Below are 19,985 nucleotides of genomic sequence, written 5' to 3'. Positions count from 1 at the left end.
TTCTTCTAAAACTTTTTCCATGTTGTGGTAACATGCTTAGACTTTCATCCTTCTAAATGAAAGTTCCTAAATGAAAGAAGCAAAAGAGTCTTTTCCAGCAGCTCTAATTAAAAACAAAACAAAACAAAACAAAAACAAAAAACTATAGCAGGACAGTTTGGGTCGTCAGATTTACCTGAACCCAACACTGTGGCCAAGGGAATGAGGTACCATTTCTGGTCTGGTCTTAGTCACATACCCACCTCTTTGGTCAGATGGAAGAAGTATGTGCAGCACATACTCCTGCTGGTCATTAAAGAAACTGCAGAGTACTGACCACCACTCCAATGTCTCATCTACTAAATTCCAAGTCATAAGATGCATTACTAGTATTCTTTTTAAGAGTGATACTTCATATTTATTCAACAATTCATAAACCAATTTAAAAACCTTTTAAAAAACTATATTTAAAGTTGATTCACTCCTTCATAACCTTGTGAGGCACAGAGAGGAAGCACTACCATCCTCAGATTACAAAAGAAGGAACTGAGGCTCAGAGAGATTAACACATTCAATATTACAAGCTGATAAATGTCACAAAATCGAATACAAGTGCTCTTTCAACCATATCATACTATAAGGCACAGTAGTCTAAAATTACATTAAAGATTTAATGGTACCTATGAGAATATGGTTCAAGGAAAAAAAAAGCTTAAAAGACAAAATGTGATAAACCCATTTGTCTGAGGCTCAGTACTTCTATTTGGTAGATCTTAATTTTACATCTACTATTATAAGCATTCAGAGGCAAAAGAGCACTATACAGGAAACCACATGCCATCAGAAAGCATTTCTTGGTTATCACTTAGCATGCCTTCAGCTGCAAGGAAATAAAATTAAACTTCAAGTGACTGAAAAAATAAGGGGATTTATTATCTCATACAGTAAGAAGTCCCAAGATAAGACAATTCCAGAGTTAATTAATTCCATGGCTCAAAAAATCCTTAAAAACTCAGGACCTTTCCATCTTTCAACTCTGCCAGACTTGGCCAGCTGTCAAGCTCCCTTCTGGGGAGCAAGTTCATTACAACAGCTTCAGGCGACAGAGCTTCACCCACTAATGTCCAGAGACAGGAAACAGACCCTCTGTCTCATTTCATTCATTTACCTATGTTAAATTAGTTAATATATGTAAAGCATCTAGAAAATGCCTGGCACATAATAAATGTTATATAACTGTTAGGGGAAACACTGACTGAAACCACCCACCCTGGCCAGGCACCACAATAACCATCTGCATGAGTTGTTTTACAACAGGAGGTCCTGGTAAGGAACATGGAACTAACAAGCCACCACCAACTGGAAGAATTTGGGAAAGGTCAATAGGAGATGCCAGTCCATATGTCCTACCAACCTCCCAGAATCCTCCTCACTGGAATCCATCTTGGCTGAGTGATGCGTGCGCCGCCAGGAAGGACCCTGAGTCAGAATGATTGGCCAGAGACAACCCGGAAACTAATCCCATCACCATAAAACCCGAGACTGCAATCCACATGGCAGAGCAGACCTCCTGGGTTCCCTTACCCTCCTGCTCTCCACCCGGGTGCCCCTTAATAAAGTCTCTTGCTTTGTCAGCACGTGTGTCCCCTCAGACAATTCATTTACGAGTGTTGGACAAGAGCCCACTCTCAGGCCCTGGAAGGGGTCCCTCCTGCAAGAAAAGGATTTTTTTTTTTTACAAGCCTATATTTAAGAGGAACACAAATCTATATGACCAAAGAGCAGTGAAAGGAACTCTCAGGCTGATGATAAAAGGAAATACCACGATGGCAGATGAGAGGCATGACTTGAGAACAATCCATCCAAGAATGGAGCAGGAGGTCACAGAGTTCTAGGAGGGTCATTCCCAAGAAAGGAAAAAAAGAAATTGGTAGAATACCTGAATGTGACTGACTACAACAAAAGTTGTTCAGTTCTGTCAGAGACTTTCAAGAACTAGAAAAACAAAGAAAACATAAAAACTGTTGCACAGACAGGAAATATTATCACAGATACTACATGATGTTGCTCTAAATACTGCACACACAAACATAAGCCTTGAATACTGATTTAACCAAAATTTTACTCACTGGGAGGATGCGGTAGGGGGATTGGAAAGAAATCATAAAAAAGCTAAATCCTTATCATACAGACAAAAATCAACAAAAAACATCTATAATGTGGGCCCCTTGCCCACTACTTTCTGGAGACAACTGAGTAGATTCTAAATAACAGTTACCACTCAGATTGCTAAACTGTATAACTATTTAGTGACAATTAATTGCTTTGTGGCAGAGGCTAATAATCATCTTAAATTTGAAGGCTGCCTCAGAGACCCAGACTTTCCATAGTTTTTTCTCCCTCTTGTTCCCTCATGGCGTTTTAGCATGGAACTAGCAGGGAAAACAGAGAGGAAGTTATGGTATAAATATGGGTATCTGGTCACTGATTTTGGTTGTATGACTTAATTTCTTTTGCACCTTTATAACTTGGGCAAAGTAGGTATGTATAAAAAAAAAAGTAAATACCATAAAAAAAAACTAAACAGTGTTATTCAACAGGGCATTATTCCATTTTTAGCAGGGCAGTTCTTTTTGGTGCCCTACGATAGCTCTATGAGGCTATCTTAGAGCACAGGTATGCAAACTAAGGCCTGTGGACCAAATCTAATGTATTGCTGGTTTCTGTAAATTAAGTTTTATTGAAACACAGTCATGCCATTCATTTCATTCATTTACACATTGTCTATGGCTGCTTTTGTCCTGTAAAAGCAGAGTTGAGTAGTTTCCACAGAGACCTATGGCCCTCAAAGCCTAAAACACTTACCACCCGATCCTTTACAGAAAAAGTTTGCCAACTCTAATTTAGAATACTGCATGATATTTTGTATCCAATTCCTACCCACAAATGTCAGTATTCCCCAAAAAGTAATTATGAAAACCCCAACTTCACACCCTATATTTGCAACCCACCCTCCCCTACTCCCTACCAGGATGAAGAGTAGCAGAACTTTGAAACACCAACTGCCTCCAGGGAGCAGAACTCAGAGGTTGGATAAGGACAGGAAAGGGTACCAATAGGGGCTGTTATTTTTGTTTTCAAAAAGTCTTGAAATACTAAATCTTTCAAAGTATTCACACGTATTCTCAAGAAAATTAAATTTAAAATCAAAAGAAAACAATAGAGCAAATCAAATCTGGTTAATGGTTCTGGTGACTCTCTAACATAATATGTGATTATATTTGCTAGATATAATTTGTTTTATCTGTTAGGGTTGCTCCGGAGAATTTTTTGGTTGCACATAACCAAAGCTGCTAGATAGATGACCCGCAGATAAGAAGGCTGTAACTGTGCTAAAACTGAATGTGAGTATAATATTTGAAACTCTCCAATCTCAAGAAAGGTCAATTAACCTAACGCATCCTACAAATGATCTTCAGTGAAGTTTGAAATTTTTAAACCTAAAAAGTCCGATAGATAAAATGTTTAATAAATATTACTAACTCCCATAAGTAGAAATTAAGAGAAAAGCTTTCAAAGATCTATGTAGGAAAAAAAATTAGTTTTCTTTAATTCAGCTTTCTTTTAAGTTGACTGGAAATTTAAAAGTAAAGATGACACTAATATAAAAACATAAAAGATTGAATTAATAGTATGATCAACATCAATACTTCCAATTCATTACTTTACGAGAAAAATGTGATACTGTATATCTGTGGTATGTTCTACCCAGAAAAGAAATGACACATCCAAAGACAGACTGTATTCTTAGGTATGTCTAATCTTTAAAGTGTGCTAATTTACCACTTATTTACAATTTAACTAAATTTTAAAATTGTCTGATTTTCCCATACATAGGAAAACCTTTAAATATATAATTATCTTTGTTAATAGGAACCTAATGAATAAGGCATCAAAAACGTTTTAAAATGTGAAAACAAACATACTTCACTATATAAGCTAAAAATCTAAGATACCACATAAAACAACAATACATTTTAAAGAGTGTAAACAACACTCTTCAGGAATAAACAGCTTACTTTATCTTCAAAAAAGGCATCAGAATTTGTACTTTATAAACAAAACATTACACTGGTAAAGCTTATTTTGAAACGTAGGATGACACAGCTAGTTAAGTAGTTGTGACGACTTTTCCTACAACATCAAAATAAACATTTTAATATTTCAGTTTGAAAAATACAGTCTCCAAAGGTTTATTCTACTGAAAAGATTCAGCTGTTGAATTATGACTTACAAGAAATAGACTTAAACTATAGTTTCCCTTGTTATAAAATTATAACTGCTCTGTTAACCTAGCTTTCTTCAAAAGAAATGCAAGAAAAAATTTAATGCTTTCATAAAATGCTAACTGTATTCATAATCCTGGAAATTTGGTTTATATTTTAACTGAAAATCATTAATCTAGCTGCTTTGATAATGTGGAGTAAAAAGTAGAGAAAAATATTTCTAAGCACCACCTTTCTTATTTTCGGTAATACTTGACATAAATCCATCGTATTAAAAGAAAGCATGTGTTTTTAGAACAAAAACATTTAAAAGGTTAAAAGCTTTGACTATCAACTTACCTTCTTTTGATACCACACTATAGCATCTGTGACTTTGGACGCCATTTATTCCACTGAGATCACACATTCGTCATTTTAGGCTGTGCAAGAGAGAAAAACATACAAAGGACTTGACTTCCACCTTCTAAAAGGAGACTGAACAACATGTATACATAGCACTCTGGTTACTTGCACAGCAGGGGTGTATGACTATACTTATATTACACCCTTCCTCATTACTATTTTAGCAACAGGTTTCCTTAAGTGAACAAAAATCAGTTGCCATAAGAAAAGGATCTTTCTACATGAATATAACACTTAAATTTTCTTACAAAATAGTTGAATTGTTTTTTAAAAAATAAGTCTTAAATAAATTTCAGAATTTTCCAGGTTATACTGGAAATTTTTCATTTATAAATTCACATATGATAGGAATCAATCCATTCACTCAGTAACAGATCAGTTGTGCTTCAGCTTCTATCTAGGAACTAGCATCAATTACAGCTGCTAAAGGATGGCTTGATAGAGATTCCAAAATTTATAATCATATTTAATTTTCCCTGATGCTCAGTAAACACAAAGTTGAACTAAAATCAAATAGCTAGAGAAACCTAATTAATGTATGTTAAATACTAAGCTAATATTAGAGTTAATTACACAGGAATAGCTACTATTAAGGACTTCTCAGATATCACAGTTTGCTAACCTTCAGAAATTTACCACAGACTACTTCATAAGCATCTTTCTGGATACTAAACTTAATGGTTCCTTACTCCTAGAGAAAATTAATTTCAGACTGATTCCAGTTACCTCTGGAATACTTTTCTAGTCTTAATACTACACCAGCATGGAGGGCATCTCTGGCAGGTGTTAAGGATGAGCTTAAACAGGTTCAAACGCACAATTCATTGCAGAACTCATTACAAATTAGGATCATCCAAGGCCAAACAGGATCTCAAGAAAATTCTGAGAGTAGAGCACCCTGCTCAGCCAATCCTAGCACATGCAGATCTGCAACCGGCGAGATGCTAACACTACAGAGTTTGCCCAGAGTAAACAAAATACCAGAGGCTTTATACTCCATTCTTGGGAGCATATAAGGATTCAAATATAATGACAATTATCACCAGCAAGTTCAAATATTCAGATCAACTTCTAAAATTTAAGGCAGAATTTACTTACTGCCTGTATTTTTTTAACTTTTATTGAAATATAGTTGATTTACAATGTTGTAACTGCATATATTTTTGACAGTGTTAGAGACCAGATTATTTATTACCTTTCCTAAGATACTGATTGCATCTTTAACTGATCAAATTCAAGTAAACCATGTTTTGAAAACCTCATAAATTCCCTGGCATCATGGAAAGAGAAGGAGCATAGAGTCAAAAGATGAGAATTCAAATGGTTCCACTAACTAATATGCAATATTGAAGAAGTCACTTCACCTCTATGATCTAGTTTCTTTCACTTATAAAACAGGAGTAACTGTACCTATCTATCCCTTATAGAGTTTTTGTGACTAATAAATAAGACAATATACATAAATGCTTACCAAAGTCTAGTACATATAGATGGTCAATTATAATTATTTTATTAATTTTATATTTTAAAATTCCCCAATTCAGGAACTGGGAAATATTTATATTTCCTTTTTTAAACATGGCAAACAGGTTAGAGAAGAAAAACGTGCAATCAGTTTTTGTTGACAGTTAAAATAAAAATAGTTACCTGATTATCCTAAGACTGCAACGTCAATTCCCCACTCCATACACATGGATTATTTAGAGATTTCAAAGTTCACCTCCTCTGAAGTTTCTCAGTCAGATGTGGCTACCTTTATTTCTCTTACCAGGGTTCTGGGGGGAAGCTTGTCCTTACTGACTTAAAATCTTCCATTTTTTGTTTTTCTGTCCTGGAGGTCTTTGGGAGTAATTCATTAACTTAAACCACATTTTGTCCTAGAGGTTTTACCTTGATTCGGTCAGCAGACTATTCATTACAACATTACACCTTCATTATAATTGTCTGTGAAGACTATAGTTTATGTTTTCCAAACTGGTTATAACTCTCCTCCCTCTCCTGTCCCCACCTTGCCAAATGCAAACTACAAAAAGTATGAAAATATCAATTTTTCACTTTACTGTCCTTTAATCTCACTGAATCTTTACTGACAAAAATTCCAGCTTATCTACCAATATAAAGATCCTCTTTCTAATCCCCAGTGGTGTAAATAATATGCATTTCATATAGAAAATGTGAAAGGATTTTTTATTCACCTAATCTATTAAATATATAAGATATTTAATATATTTGGGGAATATTTATATGGTCATATAAATAGTATTTTTTTTTTTTTTTTAAGAAAAAGCTTCAGTGGAAGTGAGGAAAACAGTACCTGGTTCAAATAAAATAATCTCAAAGTTTTTTTATATACTTTGGTTTACACCAAGCTACACTAAGAAATAAATTTCAAAAATCAACTCTAACAGTACACTAGGTACATAAAATGTTCTAAATATTTTAATTATATTCATTTGGATTTACGGACATAAAATTTCAATCAATTTTGTTTAAAAAAAAGAAACACAACCTTTCTTCAGGTAATGGTAAGTTCTGCTCTACATACTCATTTAACAGTTTTTCCATTGTGTCAACAACCTTTCAGTGACACGGAGTGGCTCATATCTATTTTTAAAACAGGTTTTACAGCATGCTAAGACAGATTCCTGAATCAGACATCTGACAAAGCACAGACACATGAGTACAAACAACAAGAAATAATAAATCAACAAATGATTTCATGAATAATAAAGATTATTTCTAAAGCTTTTCCAACTTCTTTAATTCTAACGGTCCAGGAATACAGGTTTATAGTATCTTTTATCATGATAGTTCATGATAAATACTTTTTATGCTAAATTGACACTAAAATTAATTTACAGAAAAAAGTAGAATATTAAGCTTATTGGGTACCTTAAACAGAGGATCTTAATATTTTTGATCAAATAATTTGATAGAAAAATGATATTAAGATATAAAAATAATCCAATTGTGAAAACACAGAGCTAACCATAGGCATAACAGTTAAATATTGCCATAGAGAGTTACTCTGAGCTAATTCTCTCGACGCTGCTTTAGTCATCATACTTGTCAAAACATCTGAAATTACTCTTTACTATGTCAAGGTCTACACAAAATGCATTTATAATGCCAAAGACTAGGATAGAGGGAAAAGATGACTATGAAGAGACAGTATGTTAAGTCTGCTTTAATAGAATCTCACTATCAGGGGCTTGCCTGGTGGCGCAGTGGTTAAGAATCCACCTGCCAATGAAGGGGACACAGGTTCGAGCCCTGGTCCGGGAAGATCCTACATGCTGTGGATCAACTAAGCCCATGCACCACAACTACTGAGCCTGTGCTCTAGAGCCCGCGAGCCACAACTACTGAAGCCCGCGCCTAGAGCCTGTGCTCTGCAACAAGAGAAGCCACCGCAATGAGAAGCCTGCTCACCGCAACGAAGAGTAGCCCCCGGTCGCCACAACTAGGGAAAGCCCGCGTGCGGCAACGAACACCCAAAGCAGCCAAAAATAAATAAAATAAAATAAAATTCTAAAAAAAAAGAAAGAAAAAGAATCTCACTATCAAATACCCACAAGTATTCTGTACACAGATATAGCCAAAGAAAAATTAAGTTTTTAACCATTCCCTATGTTAGAAAAAAAAAAATCAGTCTATGGAATACTATATAATGTTACAATGTACTTCTCTCATAATTCTAAAACAAATTTCTCTGTTCCAGCATGACTCTCACTACTCTCAGAAAATAATTTATGCACACCTCTGAAACTTCACTTGTGCTGTAATTCTCATTCCTTTTCTGCACTCATCCATCCTTCTAGATCAGTTCAAATCCTACTTCCTCTAAGATGAAGCTAGCTTTCTGTAAGTGTTTATTTGGAACACTTGAAGCTGGATGTCTCTTCCAGCACTGATTTGTACTAATAAATCTGGTATTTAAATAAAAATGCAAAGCAATATAGCCAAACATGTCATTCAATCATATGTAAACACTCTTAAGGAAAAAAAGAGGCATCCTTCTTCCTTTGTGTCTCACTAAGTACCCAACACATTATAACATGCAGAAGAGGAAGGAGAGCAGAGAAAAAGCAATGACTAAGCATCAGGAGAACTGGGTTCTAGATTCAAGTTCTGACACTAAGAGCTAGGGCTTTTGAATTAGTTACTGAGTTCTCTGGGCCTTAGTTTCTTACCAGTGCCATCTAGTCAAATATTCCACAACTCAATAAAGGTTAAATAAAAATTCGAATAATGTACAGGAGTTCCTGTGAATTCCTTTACTAACACACCCAAAAATATTAACATTAGTTAAATCAGTCATACATATTTGGAATCTCATTATTATGCTATTCAGCAACCTTGTGTCACTCCCCACTGCACTTAGAATTGTATTTAAACCCTCTAAAGTCTCACACTAACCCCTACTTACCCAACATTATTGCTCACCGTCTTCTCATACATCTGTTTCAATCATACCACACTTCCTACACTTTTCTACCTCTGTGTCAAAATTAACAGTTCTTCTCTTTCCAAAACAAGGAAGATTTCAAGACGGCCTCCTAAATTCTACTTTCTCTATAAGTTTCTCCCAAATTCCTCCATTAAATACTTCTCATCCTGTTCTGTATTCCCATTACAGTTAATATGTTCTGCTTTGTACAGACTTCTGTATACTTGTCTTTATATGTGCCCCTACCACTATCCATAAGTTCTTTGAGAGCAGTCCAATCAATGTCTTTACTACCTCAGAACTCTCCGATAGCTTTCTGTATATATTAAGCACAAATGTTTACAAACCAAATTAAACAGCTGCCAACCAAAGTATTAGTACCATCACAGATGAATGAATTTAATTTTTCTATCAACTGAAAAAAAAAAAGAAAAAAGCACAACAATGAGAGTGGTCAGTTAAGTTTTATTTGGGGCAAAATGAGGACTACAGCCTGGAAGACTAGCCTTTCACAAAGCTCTGAGGAACTGCTCCGAAGAGGTAGGGGGCGAGGTCGGTATACATGTGATTTTAGTAAAGGTGGGGGATACATGCAATTAATCACACATTTTGGCAGAAGGGTGCTACTAGTCACAAGAAGACCGCTGCTAGTCACGAGGAGCAGATGTCTCCCTGAATGATTTTAGTGCTTTTCCAGATATGAAAGTATACAAGAAACTGGGCTCATAAAATCTTCTGAAAATATCTAACTATATGAAGGCCTGTACTGCCAGTTTTTCCGAGAGCACAGAGTGCCTCATTCCTGATCTCCACAAACTCCACCCTGAACTCCTTTCAGGGTGTGTTGAAGGTCAGCGACCACAGTGGCTAACAACTTCATTCTTGTAGTGCCAGATGGAGAGTGACAATTTTTAGTTGGCAGGCCAGAAATTAAAAATTCTATCCGTCAAACTCCTGCACTACCTCGACATGCATATAAACATAGAAACATACTCTTCCCTAATACTAAAAGGTACAAAAACATTGTGAAGTTTAATTAATATGGCTGGTTTATTTGCTGATATGTCACTCAATCAACCAATATATAACGATTTGCAGACCTATAAAGTACAATGAACAGGAGTAAAAGTCAAACCTGCAAAGTCTAGTCTACTTCTATTCCTAAATGCTAAAGTTATATATAACTCAGTTGCCTCCTCCAAGGCTAAAATAAGCAATTCTTAGACTTCAGAAACTAGGAACAAAGCTATTCTGTCCTTAAAAAGGTAATAAACACTAAGGTTCAAACCAAATTTTTTCATACTGATATTGAAGTTAAAAAAAAAAAAAGTGAAATTCTGGTAGGAGCCTGGTGTGGACAGAAGGAAACCTTCTACTAGTTTCAGGGTTTCTATTTTCTAATCATATGACCTATAAATTGTTACAATTTCTTGAAAACTTACAAAATTCTTCATCTGGAACAGGATTTTATTTCATGGAAATGTTGTGAAGAATAAATACCACAAACTATATGTTTAAAGTCATTTCCAATCTGAGGATAGAAAAATCAAATGCAAAATGAGATCTAAGAGGTACACACTTTCTATTTTACCAGTTCATAAAAGGAATATTTGTAATTCTTATTTTCCTTCATGGAACCAACACATAGTCTGTGTATTTAAGGGCTAGAGGATAACACCTAACCTAAGAAGTTACAGCCAAGTAACTTCTGTGTAAATCTGTATTTATAAAAACATGTTGTACTATTGTGAAATCTGAGAATAACTAGAGTTATAATCTTAATACCCACAAAACCCTCTGTAGAACTTCCTGGTGTGTACAGCCAACCCACCCTGTATGTCCTTTAAAAGCAGCTCTTTGAATTTCAAGTTTCTTAACTTTAGCACGTACCCACAAAATCTCTACCAGTAGCATTCCTTTGGGCTTTTTTTAAATACTTAAAAGGTCCTTCAAATACTTAATTGATAGTGTATTGTGTAAGTGATTCTTGTTTTGACTGTTGTGCCATTTGGAAAAATCAATAATGAAATACAATCTAAGTGGTTTAACTTCCTCATTTACTCACAAGAAATTTTTTACATCAACCATTCAGTCATCATTCAAATATGGATATGTTATTACAGGCCTCTAGTAAAAACATTAACTAAATTAGTGTTACAGGTAACAAATGATAATGCATGAAATGATAGTCAAATGGTTTAAAGATTTAATAGATCATCAAAATGAATTTATTTAGATTAAAAATTGCTACCTATACCTCATTAAAAATACCATGAATAAAATTTGAAAAACACTACTTTAGAGATGTTTCAGCCAGTATCTGATAAATACATTAATAAATATTAATATATTAATTAAAATTAATATATTAATAAAAATATTTATTTACTGAACACTTACTAATATTGCATTGTTGTAGGCACTAAGGTCACAACAGTGAACAAGAAACAAGGTTCCTGCCGTGACGAAACTTACAATGCAGAAAAAGAAGACAGAAAATGAACAGCAAACAATGTAATTTTGTGTTGAGGTGGTGCTATCAAGGAAATAAACAGGGAGATATAGTTGGGATGGAGCGGGGTACCTTTGGAAAAGATAGCCAAAGAAGTCCCCTCTGAGATGACATGTGAATTGAGATCTGAAGGATGAGGACAGCCAGCTATGCTAAGAATTGAGGGAGGACATTCTGAGCAGAGGGAACAGTAAACACCAAGACCTTGAGGTGAGAATGAGCTCAGAATTTTTAAGGAACAGAAAGGAAGCTTATTTATGGGTAAAATCAACAAGCTCTAGAAATGGATTAGGATGGGGCAGGTTGGGGGAGGGATTAGGAAGAAGAATCTAGGTTTTGGGTTTGAACCATTTTTCTGAGATGGATGCATATTTTTTTTAAAAAAACGTTTATGAACAACATTGTAAAGTAACTATATTCCAATAAAAATTAATTTTAAAAAAGGTTTATGAAAGTAATACAAAAAAATAGTTTTAGACCTGTTAAGGTGACAATACCTATTTGACATAAAAATAAAGATGTCAAACAAGTAGTTACATACTTGAGTCCGAGCTCAAGATAAAGATGGAGATATGAGTATAGAAGCCACGAACACATAGTCAATATTTAAAATCAGAGGTGGGTTACACAGGTATATGCATTTGTCAAAACTGAAGTATACTTAAGACCTGTGCTCAGAGATGACTTCAATAAAATCACGTGACTGACATATCAACTAAGAAGAGTATAATTAGAGAAGAAAAGGGTTCAGCCTCAAGTCGGCTACTATTCAGAGAAGTGAAACAGGAGAGGCCAAGAACAGAAAATGAGTAGAAAGCAAGCAGGTGAGTGTGATGTCACAGAATCCAAGAGAGGAGCGTCTTTTACAAAGGAGTAGGCTGCTAACAGATCACTGGATTAAACAAAACAGAGGTTAGAATGAACTTGGGAGGAGCAATTTAAATGAAGTGGAGGAGATAGAAGTCAAGGTGACATGAGAAGAAGAAAGGGCTGATAAAGAAGAGGACACCTGTAAAAAAAAAAAATCACCAAAGATCGCTAATTGACTCCCATTATTCCATCCTCCTTTTCCTTTTGCAAACGTTTTGCTGGACACATTGTTGCCCAAAATAAAGACCTTTCTTAAGCCAGGTGTGGCTGTGACTATATTCTGGTCCAGATACAGCGGTATTAGGTGGAACTTCCAAGTTAGGCCCCTTAAAAGAATCTCACTCAGTTGGAGAAAGCCCTTGGTTCTTTCCCCCCTTTCTATTTCCTGCTCCTTGGAATGCTGTTTTAATGGCCAAAGCTTCAGCAGCCACCATGGACAGTGATATTGAGACCAGAAGCCAGGTGTATTCATAGATAGGAAGGAACCTAGGTTGCCGGATGAAGCCACCTTACCAGTTCTGACTGTCTACCTCCATATTTCTTGTATCCAAGATTATAAATCCTTATAGTTTTAACCATTGTTATTAGCAGTCAAACCAAATCTGATACTGCTGAGTATAATACTTTTGATATATACTTTTTTTTGTTATCAAAACTTTGTAAATATTGTTCAAATGTCTTTTGAAATTGTACGTAACTGAGAAGTTTGCAGTCAGCTAGATTCCCCCCCACACCACATATAGGTCAGGTTTTCTTTTTGGCCAGGATGCCAAAATAATTCTCTGCTTATTTCTGAATTTACTAACTACTAGGGTGTAGTCATTTTTCAACATTTCACAATTTTTTTTCCTGGTGTTCAGAGCCTTTCAACCTGCAAATGTAATTTTTGCATGATATTTCTGAAATCTTTTTCTGTTCCATTTGGTGGAGTCTCTATTCCAGGGATACAAGTTATGCTTAGGTAGGACAGTCTTATTGTCCTTTCATGGTCATTTCTTTCATTTATTTTTTTCCTGTAGTGTATTTGTAGAGTTGCCAGGCCATCTTTTAAAAAAATCTTGATCGTGTTTAACATGGGGAGTGCTACACTGAGCTCCTACTTATTTTGATATCTAATGGATTCTCCTTGACAACTTCGACATCCTTTTTACCTTAGCTGGGAACATTTTTATTTCTATGCACATATGTGCATGCACACACCACACACAAACTTCAATTTGAGATCTGGATACTGCTTTTAATCTATTTTTCTATAACCCATCAATGCAGGAAATGGACAAAGAAAGCTTAGTTTGGACTTTGCGTACAGCCACTGCTGAAACGTCATTAAGTGTCCTATACCAGGATCCATCCCCCCAGTCAGAGGGCTATCCTACCTTCATGGGCTTTGGTTCTTGCCCTTAACAAGAGTGCCTTTCAAAATGTCAATGCTCCCTGAAGTGTGAGACTCAGCATTAGTATGCGGGTCTTCTCAAGGATTTTTCGTTGACTTTATGCTTCCTACTCACCTCTTACATCTGCTTCGCTGGACAGTGTTAGTGAGGATACTTCCTGTTTTGCAGGCCTCATCTTTCCTTAGTCTGGCTGCTGGGATATGGGGATGGAATTATAAACCTTGACAGATACACCCAGTATCTTCTCTTTCTTTCCTGGCCTCCACTTTTTGAAGTATTTCGCATAAGGTTGTACATACCCCTTTCTCGTGTGCTTCTATTCCTTTTTTTTTTATTTTTGCGGTACGCGGGGCTCTCACTGTTGTGGCCTCTCCCGTTGCGGAGCACAGGCTCCGGACGCGCAGGCTCAGCGGCCGCGGCTCACGGGCCCAGCCGCTCCGCGGCATGTGGGATCCTCCCAGACCAGGGCACGAACCCGCGTCCCCTGCATCAGCAGGCAGACACTCAACCACTGCGCCACCAGGGAAGCCCTTCTATTCCATTTTTTTGCCCTCTCCTTCCCCCACCCACTTTTTCCTATTTTCATTTGGTTTTTAGTGAAGGGAAAATTCTGTGATTCTACTTCATTTTTACTCATAAATACCTAAATTTATTTTTTAACATTTATTTTTTAAGTGCTAATGACAATCTTTTGAGTTTCTGACTCAAGTGAAAAGCAAAATTTAAATATTCTAAAATAGGATTCTAAACTAACAACAGCTGCAATTTTACTTCTGTTATTTCTAACAGAGGGAAGTAAAGGCAAGAAACCCAGTTTCAATTCTTTTTATAAATTCAAGATACTAAACAGAAAATACAGAACCAAGCTTAAGCTCTTCTGTGAAGCTGTTACAACTACCTCCAGGGAAAACAAATCTAAAATGCATTTTTCCTCCTCAAATCTACTATTCTTTTATTATCTACTCAATTTGGTACTTAAGCAAGGAACCCTAGAATCTTTGTCTCCTTTCCTTTCCCAACACCACAAATTCTCTACCTGGCACACAGGAACCATTCAATAAATATGAAGGAATAAATCAATGCATCTACCTGTCACACCGCCAAAACATCTCTCATATAACCCCTCCCTGGCCCCACTACCACAGACCTGGCGCAAGCCCATATTATCTACTACCAGGACTACTCTGACAGTCTCTTATTATTTCTTCACTTTCACCATTTATCTTTCTAAAATACTGACCTCAACATGTTTCTCTCCTTCTTAAAAAATCTCTAATGATTTCCTACTATGTAAGAAAAGAGTTTAATCAGCATAGTATACAAAAGACCTTCTTTTACAACCTTAACATAGATTCACTGCTTTTATAATCAGTAGCATCCATCATCTCTACCTTCTTCCACACACAACCTACCCACTCCAATCTGCCATCCATATACATATCCTACAGTCAGGCCATGTGGGTTACCAAATATATTTTCATGCTTGCCTTCTAGACCTGGTGATAATTCCTCTGTCTAAAATGACTTTCTCCTTGTTCTGACCTATTTGACAAGTTACTTTGGATTCTTCCAGGCCCAGATCAGCACAGGAAATTAAATTTTAAGAACATATAAGGAATGGTGTGCAAGTGACTTAATTACTTAAAGAGTAATTTAAGATTTAAATATTTCAAACCACCAGGAAAAAAATGGTAGACTAAACACAGGGGTCTAACAACTTCACTCCCTTACAATAAGTAACTGAAACTACAGCAAAAGCATACACATATAAGAAATGAGCTTGGAATTAGTTCTAAGAAGGTGGATGGAGGGTTAATGGTGAAACAGAAATAAGAACCAAATTGTGTTTTCTTCCCCCATAGTTACAGTAGCCAATTTAAAATTAGGACATATGGCTTTAAATATACCAGATAACTTCTTATAGGACAAGTGAACTATTCTTAGAAACTGAGTCATTTTTAAAATAATGAACATATTAAATCTCACTATTTCATGTAATACCATTATTAATATGTCCAGATCATCAATTCAAGGCTAATAAAAATGAAGTTTGGGGGTTGGGCTTCATATTACTACTAACTACCAAGCCAACTGGCCCAAGCTGCCTGGAAACTCAGGAATGCAACACAATTTAATAGCCACTACACTGATAACATTCTTTTAACCTGAGGGAATTTTCTATAAATCAGGAAACAAACGCTTCAATTTCTAGCCCATTCAAATCCATACCACAGAGGAAAGTACTTTCTAAACGTACTACAACTACTATTTAACCAGAATCATGAGCTCAACTACGTAGAGCTTATTCTTTTCACTGTTGCCTAATCTCTTCAACTATACAGTACTCTGCCATTTTATATAAAGGACTTGAGCACCAGAGGATTTTGGTATCCCCAGTGGGGGGTACCGGAACCAATCCCTGCAGGTACCAAGGGATGACTGTATAAGACACAAGGTATGTGCTCAGCAAATGCAACTATTCCATTTCTCTTCTCCCCTTCACAGCAAAATTTTGCTATCTCCTCCAATTTCTCCACTTCCTCTCTTCAATCCAATCATGCCTTTACTCCCCGCACTCTACTGAAAGTTCTCTTTAAGGACACGAATAAATTCAGGTTGCTAAATCCTATGGTCAGGTCTCAGTTGCTCATACGACACAGCTGACTGTGCTTCCTCCTCTTGGAACACTATTCACTTAGCTTCTAGGAAACCACTCTCTTGGGCTTGCTCCTAACTTTCTGGCTACTCCTCAGTTTCTTTGCTGGCTCCCATCTTCTCCCTGAGCTCAGTCCCTGATATCTTCTCTGTCTTCACTCAGTCCCTTGCTGATTGCTTCAAAATATCTTAGTTTAAATACCATGTGTAGGTAATGACCACTATATATGTAGATTACATCTCTAGTCTAACCTGTCCCCTAAATCCACTACATTAGAAAAAGTCAAACAAGTTTTCTTTGCACTTCCCACAGCCTAGTATGTTGCTGTGCATTATAAATATACAAGAGGAAACTATGTATACAGTATTTCTTACATATATTTAGACTAGAACCCTTTCCTCATGATGCATCTCATGAGACATACAATTAACTAAGCCACTATATACAGCATACTAAGACATCTTTCAAGTAGTTCCAACTTCTCACAGCACAAATTAACTATACGAAAATGGGCAAACTTTTCTTCTGATTGAAGAGAGGTAATAACTGAGTTTGAGGCTTTTTTCAAGGCAGTTCACTCCATTAGAAGAGAGCTTGCCTCAAAAATTCTCTTATTCAGAGATAAATTGGTGTCTCTCTTAAATTCCATTCACCTGTATTAGTTATATACTCTAAATGGGCACAGAATAAATTTACATCTCCTGCCTTCACATAAAATAATATAGTAAGTAGATGCTGTTGTAATCGCTTCTTTTTCCAGATTAAATATTCCTAGCTCCTTCAACTGTTCTTCACATACCATGCTTTTCAAACCTCTCACTATCCAGGTCATCTTCCTTATCAGATAAGATCTAAATTCCTGGAATCTAGTTGGCCAACAAAACAACCTATTTGAAGAATGCAAAACACTGTGGACTTATAACTTCTACTAATAGGGACATGATCACTTGGTCATGCAGCCTAAGGATATATTCACTTTTTAAATTTTTAGCAGCCATGATACTGGTTAACTCAATAATCCTTTCTAAAAAATATAGTTGTGTTACACACATCCACATACATAGATGCTCACACATATACAATGCACTTAGCTATATCCACTAAGAGGGCCTAGACACAATGATTCCTCAGTAGCAATAAGCACATCTAACAACCAAATCTCTAAATACTAATCTACAGTAAAGAATCAAGGCCTCTTAGAGAAATGTCTGATTCCAGGGCTGGCATAGAGACAGTGCAAGGTGATCCTGGAACAACTTGTTGGGTCAAAAATTAAAGTGCTCAAAGAATAATAGGAACAGTGTCAGAAGAATAAAATAAGAATCAGGGCTTCCCTGGTGGCGCAGTGGTTAAGAATCCGCCTGCCGATGCAGGGGACACGGGTTCGAGCCCTGGTCCGGGAAGATCCCACATGCCACAGAGCAACTAAGCCCGTGCGCTACAACTACTGAGCCTGTGCTCTACAGCCCGCGAGCCACAACTACTGAGCCTGTGTCCTACAACTACTGAAGTCCGCGCACCTAGAGCTCATGCTCCGCGACAGAAGAAGCCACCGCAACGAGAAGCCTGTGCACTGCAACGAAGAGTAGCCCCTGCTCGCTGCAACTAGAGAAAGCCCGCACACAGCAATGAAGACCCAATGCAGCCAAAAATAAAATAAATAAATTTTTAAAAAAAGAATTTAAAAAAATCAATGAGCCTATACTGATACAAATGAATGAATGAATGAATGAATAAATAAATAACAGAAGGAAGCTTTCTTTGGAGCAGGAAGCCTTCTTTGTACCAGGAAGCCAGCTAATAAACACAGAAGAAATTGGTGAACTGGAAAAAAAAAAAAATCACTATTAGGCAACCATCTTTTTTCCCCCAATGTTAGTGAGATATAACTGACATAACATTGCATAAGTTTAAGTCATAGAACATAATGATTTGATATATGTATATACTGCAAAATGATTACCGCAATAACAACCATCACCTCACAGTTACATAGTTTTTCCCTTGTGATGAGAACTTTTAAGCAACCATCTTGAAAACTGATTTGTACAATAATCATCAATAGATATTAAAGCCAATGCGTAAGTTTGAGAGTAATAGGATATTTACATAATCAAAGTATCTCTCCACAAGGTACTTAATAGTTACAAGAGTGAAATAATGACTTAGCTTTGGAGAAACCTGGCAGATACCTTCTTAACTAAATGATCAAAGTTATCATCACCAGTAATAGGAGAAACTGCAGCAATTGCTTCTTGATATAATGTACTGGAAAGAACATTATGTCTGCGATATTCCTGCCAAAAGTATATAACCTGACTCTAGTCTCGAGAAAAAATTCAACCAAACTAAAATTGAAGGACATTCAGCAAAATAACTGGCCTCAACACTTTAAAAAATGTCGATATCATGACATATAAACATAGCTCTACAACTATTCCAGCTTAAAGTAAATTAAAGAGACATGACAACTAAAGGCAGGATGTGATCCTGGATTTTCTCTTGCCATAATGGACAGTATTGTGACAACTGGTGAAATGTGAATAATATCTGAAGATTAGATAATACTATTGTATCAAAGTTAATTTCCTGATTTTTGATCATCATACTTTGCTTACGTAGGAGAATGTTTTTAGGAAATAAAACTGAGGTTCTCATAGTTAAAGGATTATAAAGACTCAAATGAGTCAGGAAAAAAGTAATGTATATCTGTATATATAAAAATAAGGATAAAGCAAATGCAGTAAAATGTTTAATATTTGGTTAATCTCTGAAGCGTATACAGGAATTCTTGTAACTTTTCAAAGTCAAATTATGTCAAAATAAAAAAAGAAGAAAATAACTATAGTAATTTTTAATTCAGTTTTAAAATACCTCCTTTCTCATGTTAATTTTCTACACACACACTATCAACTTAATACACATAAAGCCTTCCTTTTATAATTAAGTTTATTTTCTCATGTAGTGTGGTTGCAGTGAAAGGGATGCACAGGGTAGACAAAAGAAAACTGACTCTATGTTTTGATTTTACCAATTTACATAATTCACCTCCATCAAAATAAAAAGGCCATTTCAGTTGCCTATGATCAATGAGGAGACATTTTTAGACATACTCTTCTAACATCTTAACTACATTTCCTCTACAGAGATTTTTAACAACCTTTAATACCTATTATTTCCAAAGTTAAGTTACACTGACCTCTCAAAATATAAAAGGTATTTTTGGATCACAGCGGTATTTTTAGTCTTTGTGGCAAATATTTTCCAATGATGATAAAATCTGAATTATTACAACTTTAGAGAAATATTAATACTTACTTCTCATTAATTTGCCCTAGTAATAATATAGCCATGTTTTTCACTCTCTCACATTTTTTGTCAATGAGAACTGGGTTCTAAAAAGAAGAAAATGCAATTAGTTGCTTTCCTTTTGACT

At 35.8% G+C, this 19,985-nt stretch overlaps 1 protein-coding gene across 4 annotated transcripts in view; it reads right to left on the bottom strand.

Moving 5' to 3' along the window:
• PHTF2 (putative homeodomain transcription factor 2) overlaps positions 1 to 19,985 on the bottom strand; it is a 142,920-nt gene that overhangs the window by 107,849 nt on the left and 15,086 nt on the right. For 3 of the 4 annotated variants that reach the window (XM_024738099.1, XM_024738102.1, XM_024738101.1), the window contains exon 2: positions 4,605 to 4,684. In XM_024738099.1, coding sequence (XP_024593867.1) covers positions 4,605 to 4,649 — 45 coding nt within the window. In that variant the 5' untranslated portion in view covers positions 4,650 to 4,684. Of the gene's footprint in view, positions 1 to 4,604; positions 4,685 to 14,007; positions 14,099 to 19,985 lie in introns of those variants that run through there. The other variant, XM_024738100.1, reaches the window with a different exon arrangement.

Source organism: Neophocaena asiaeorientalis, unplaced genomic scaffold, assembly GCF_003031525.2.
Source record: "Neophocaena asiaeorientalis asiaeorientalis breed wild unplaced genomic scaffold, Neophocaena_asiaeorientalis_V1.1 scaffold170, whole genome shotgun sequence".
Classification (NCBI taxonomy): Eukaryota; Metazoa; Chordata; class Mammalia; order Artiodactyla; family Phocoenidae; genus Neophocaena; species Neophocaena asiaeorientalis.
The sequence above is the reverse complement of the archived record's forward strand: the minus strand, read 5'-3'. Positions and strand labels throughout refer to the sequence as shown.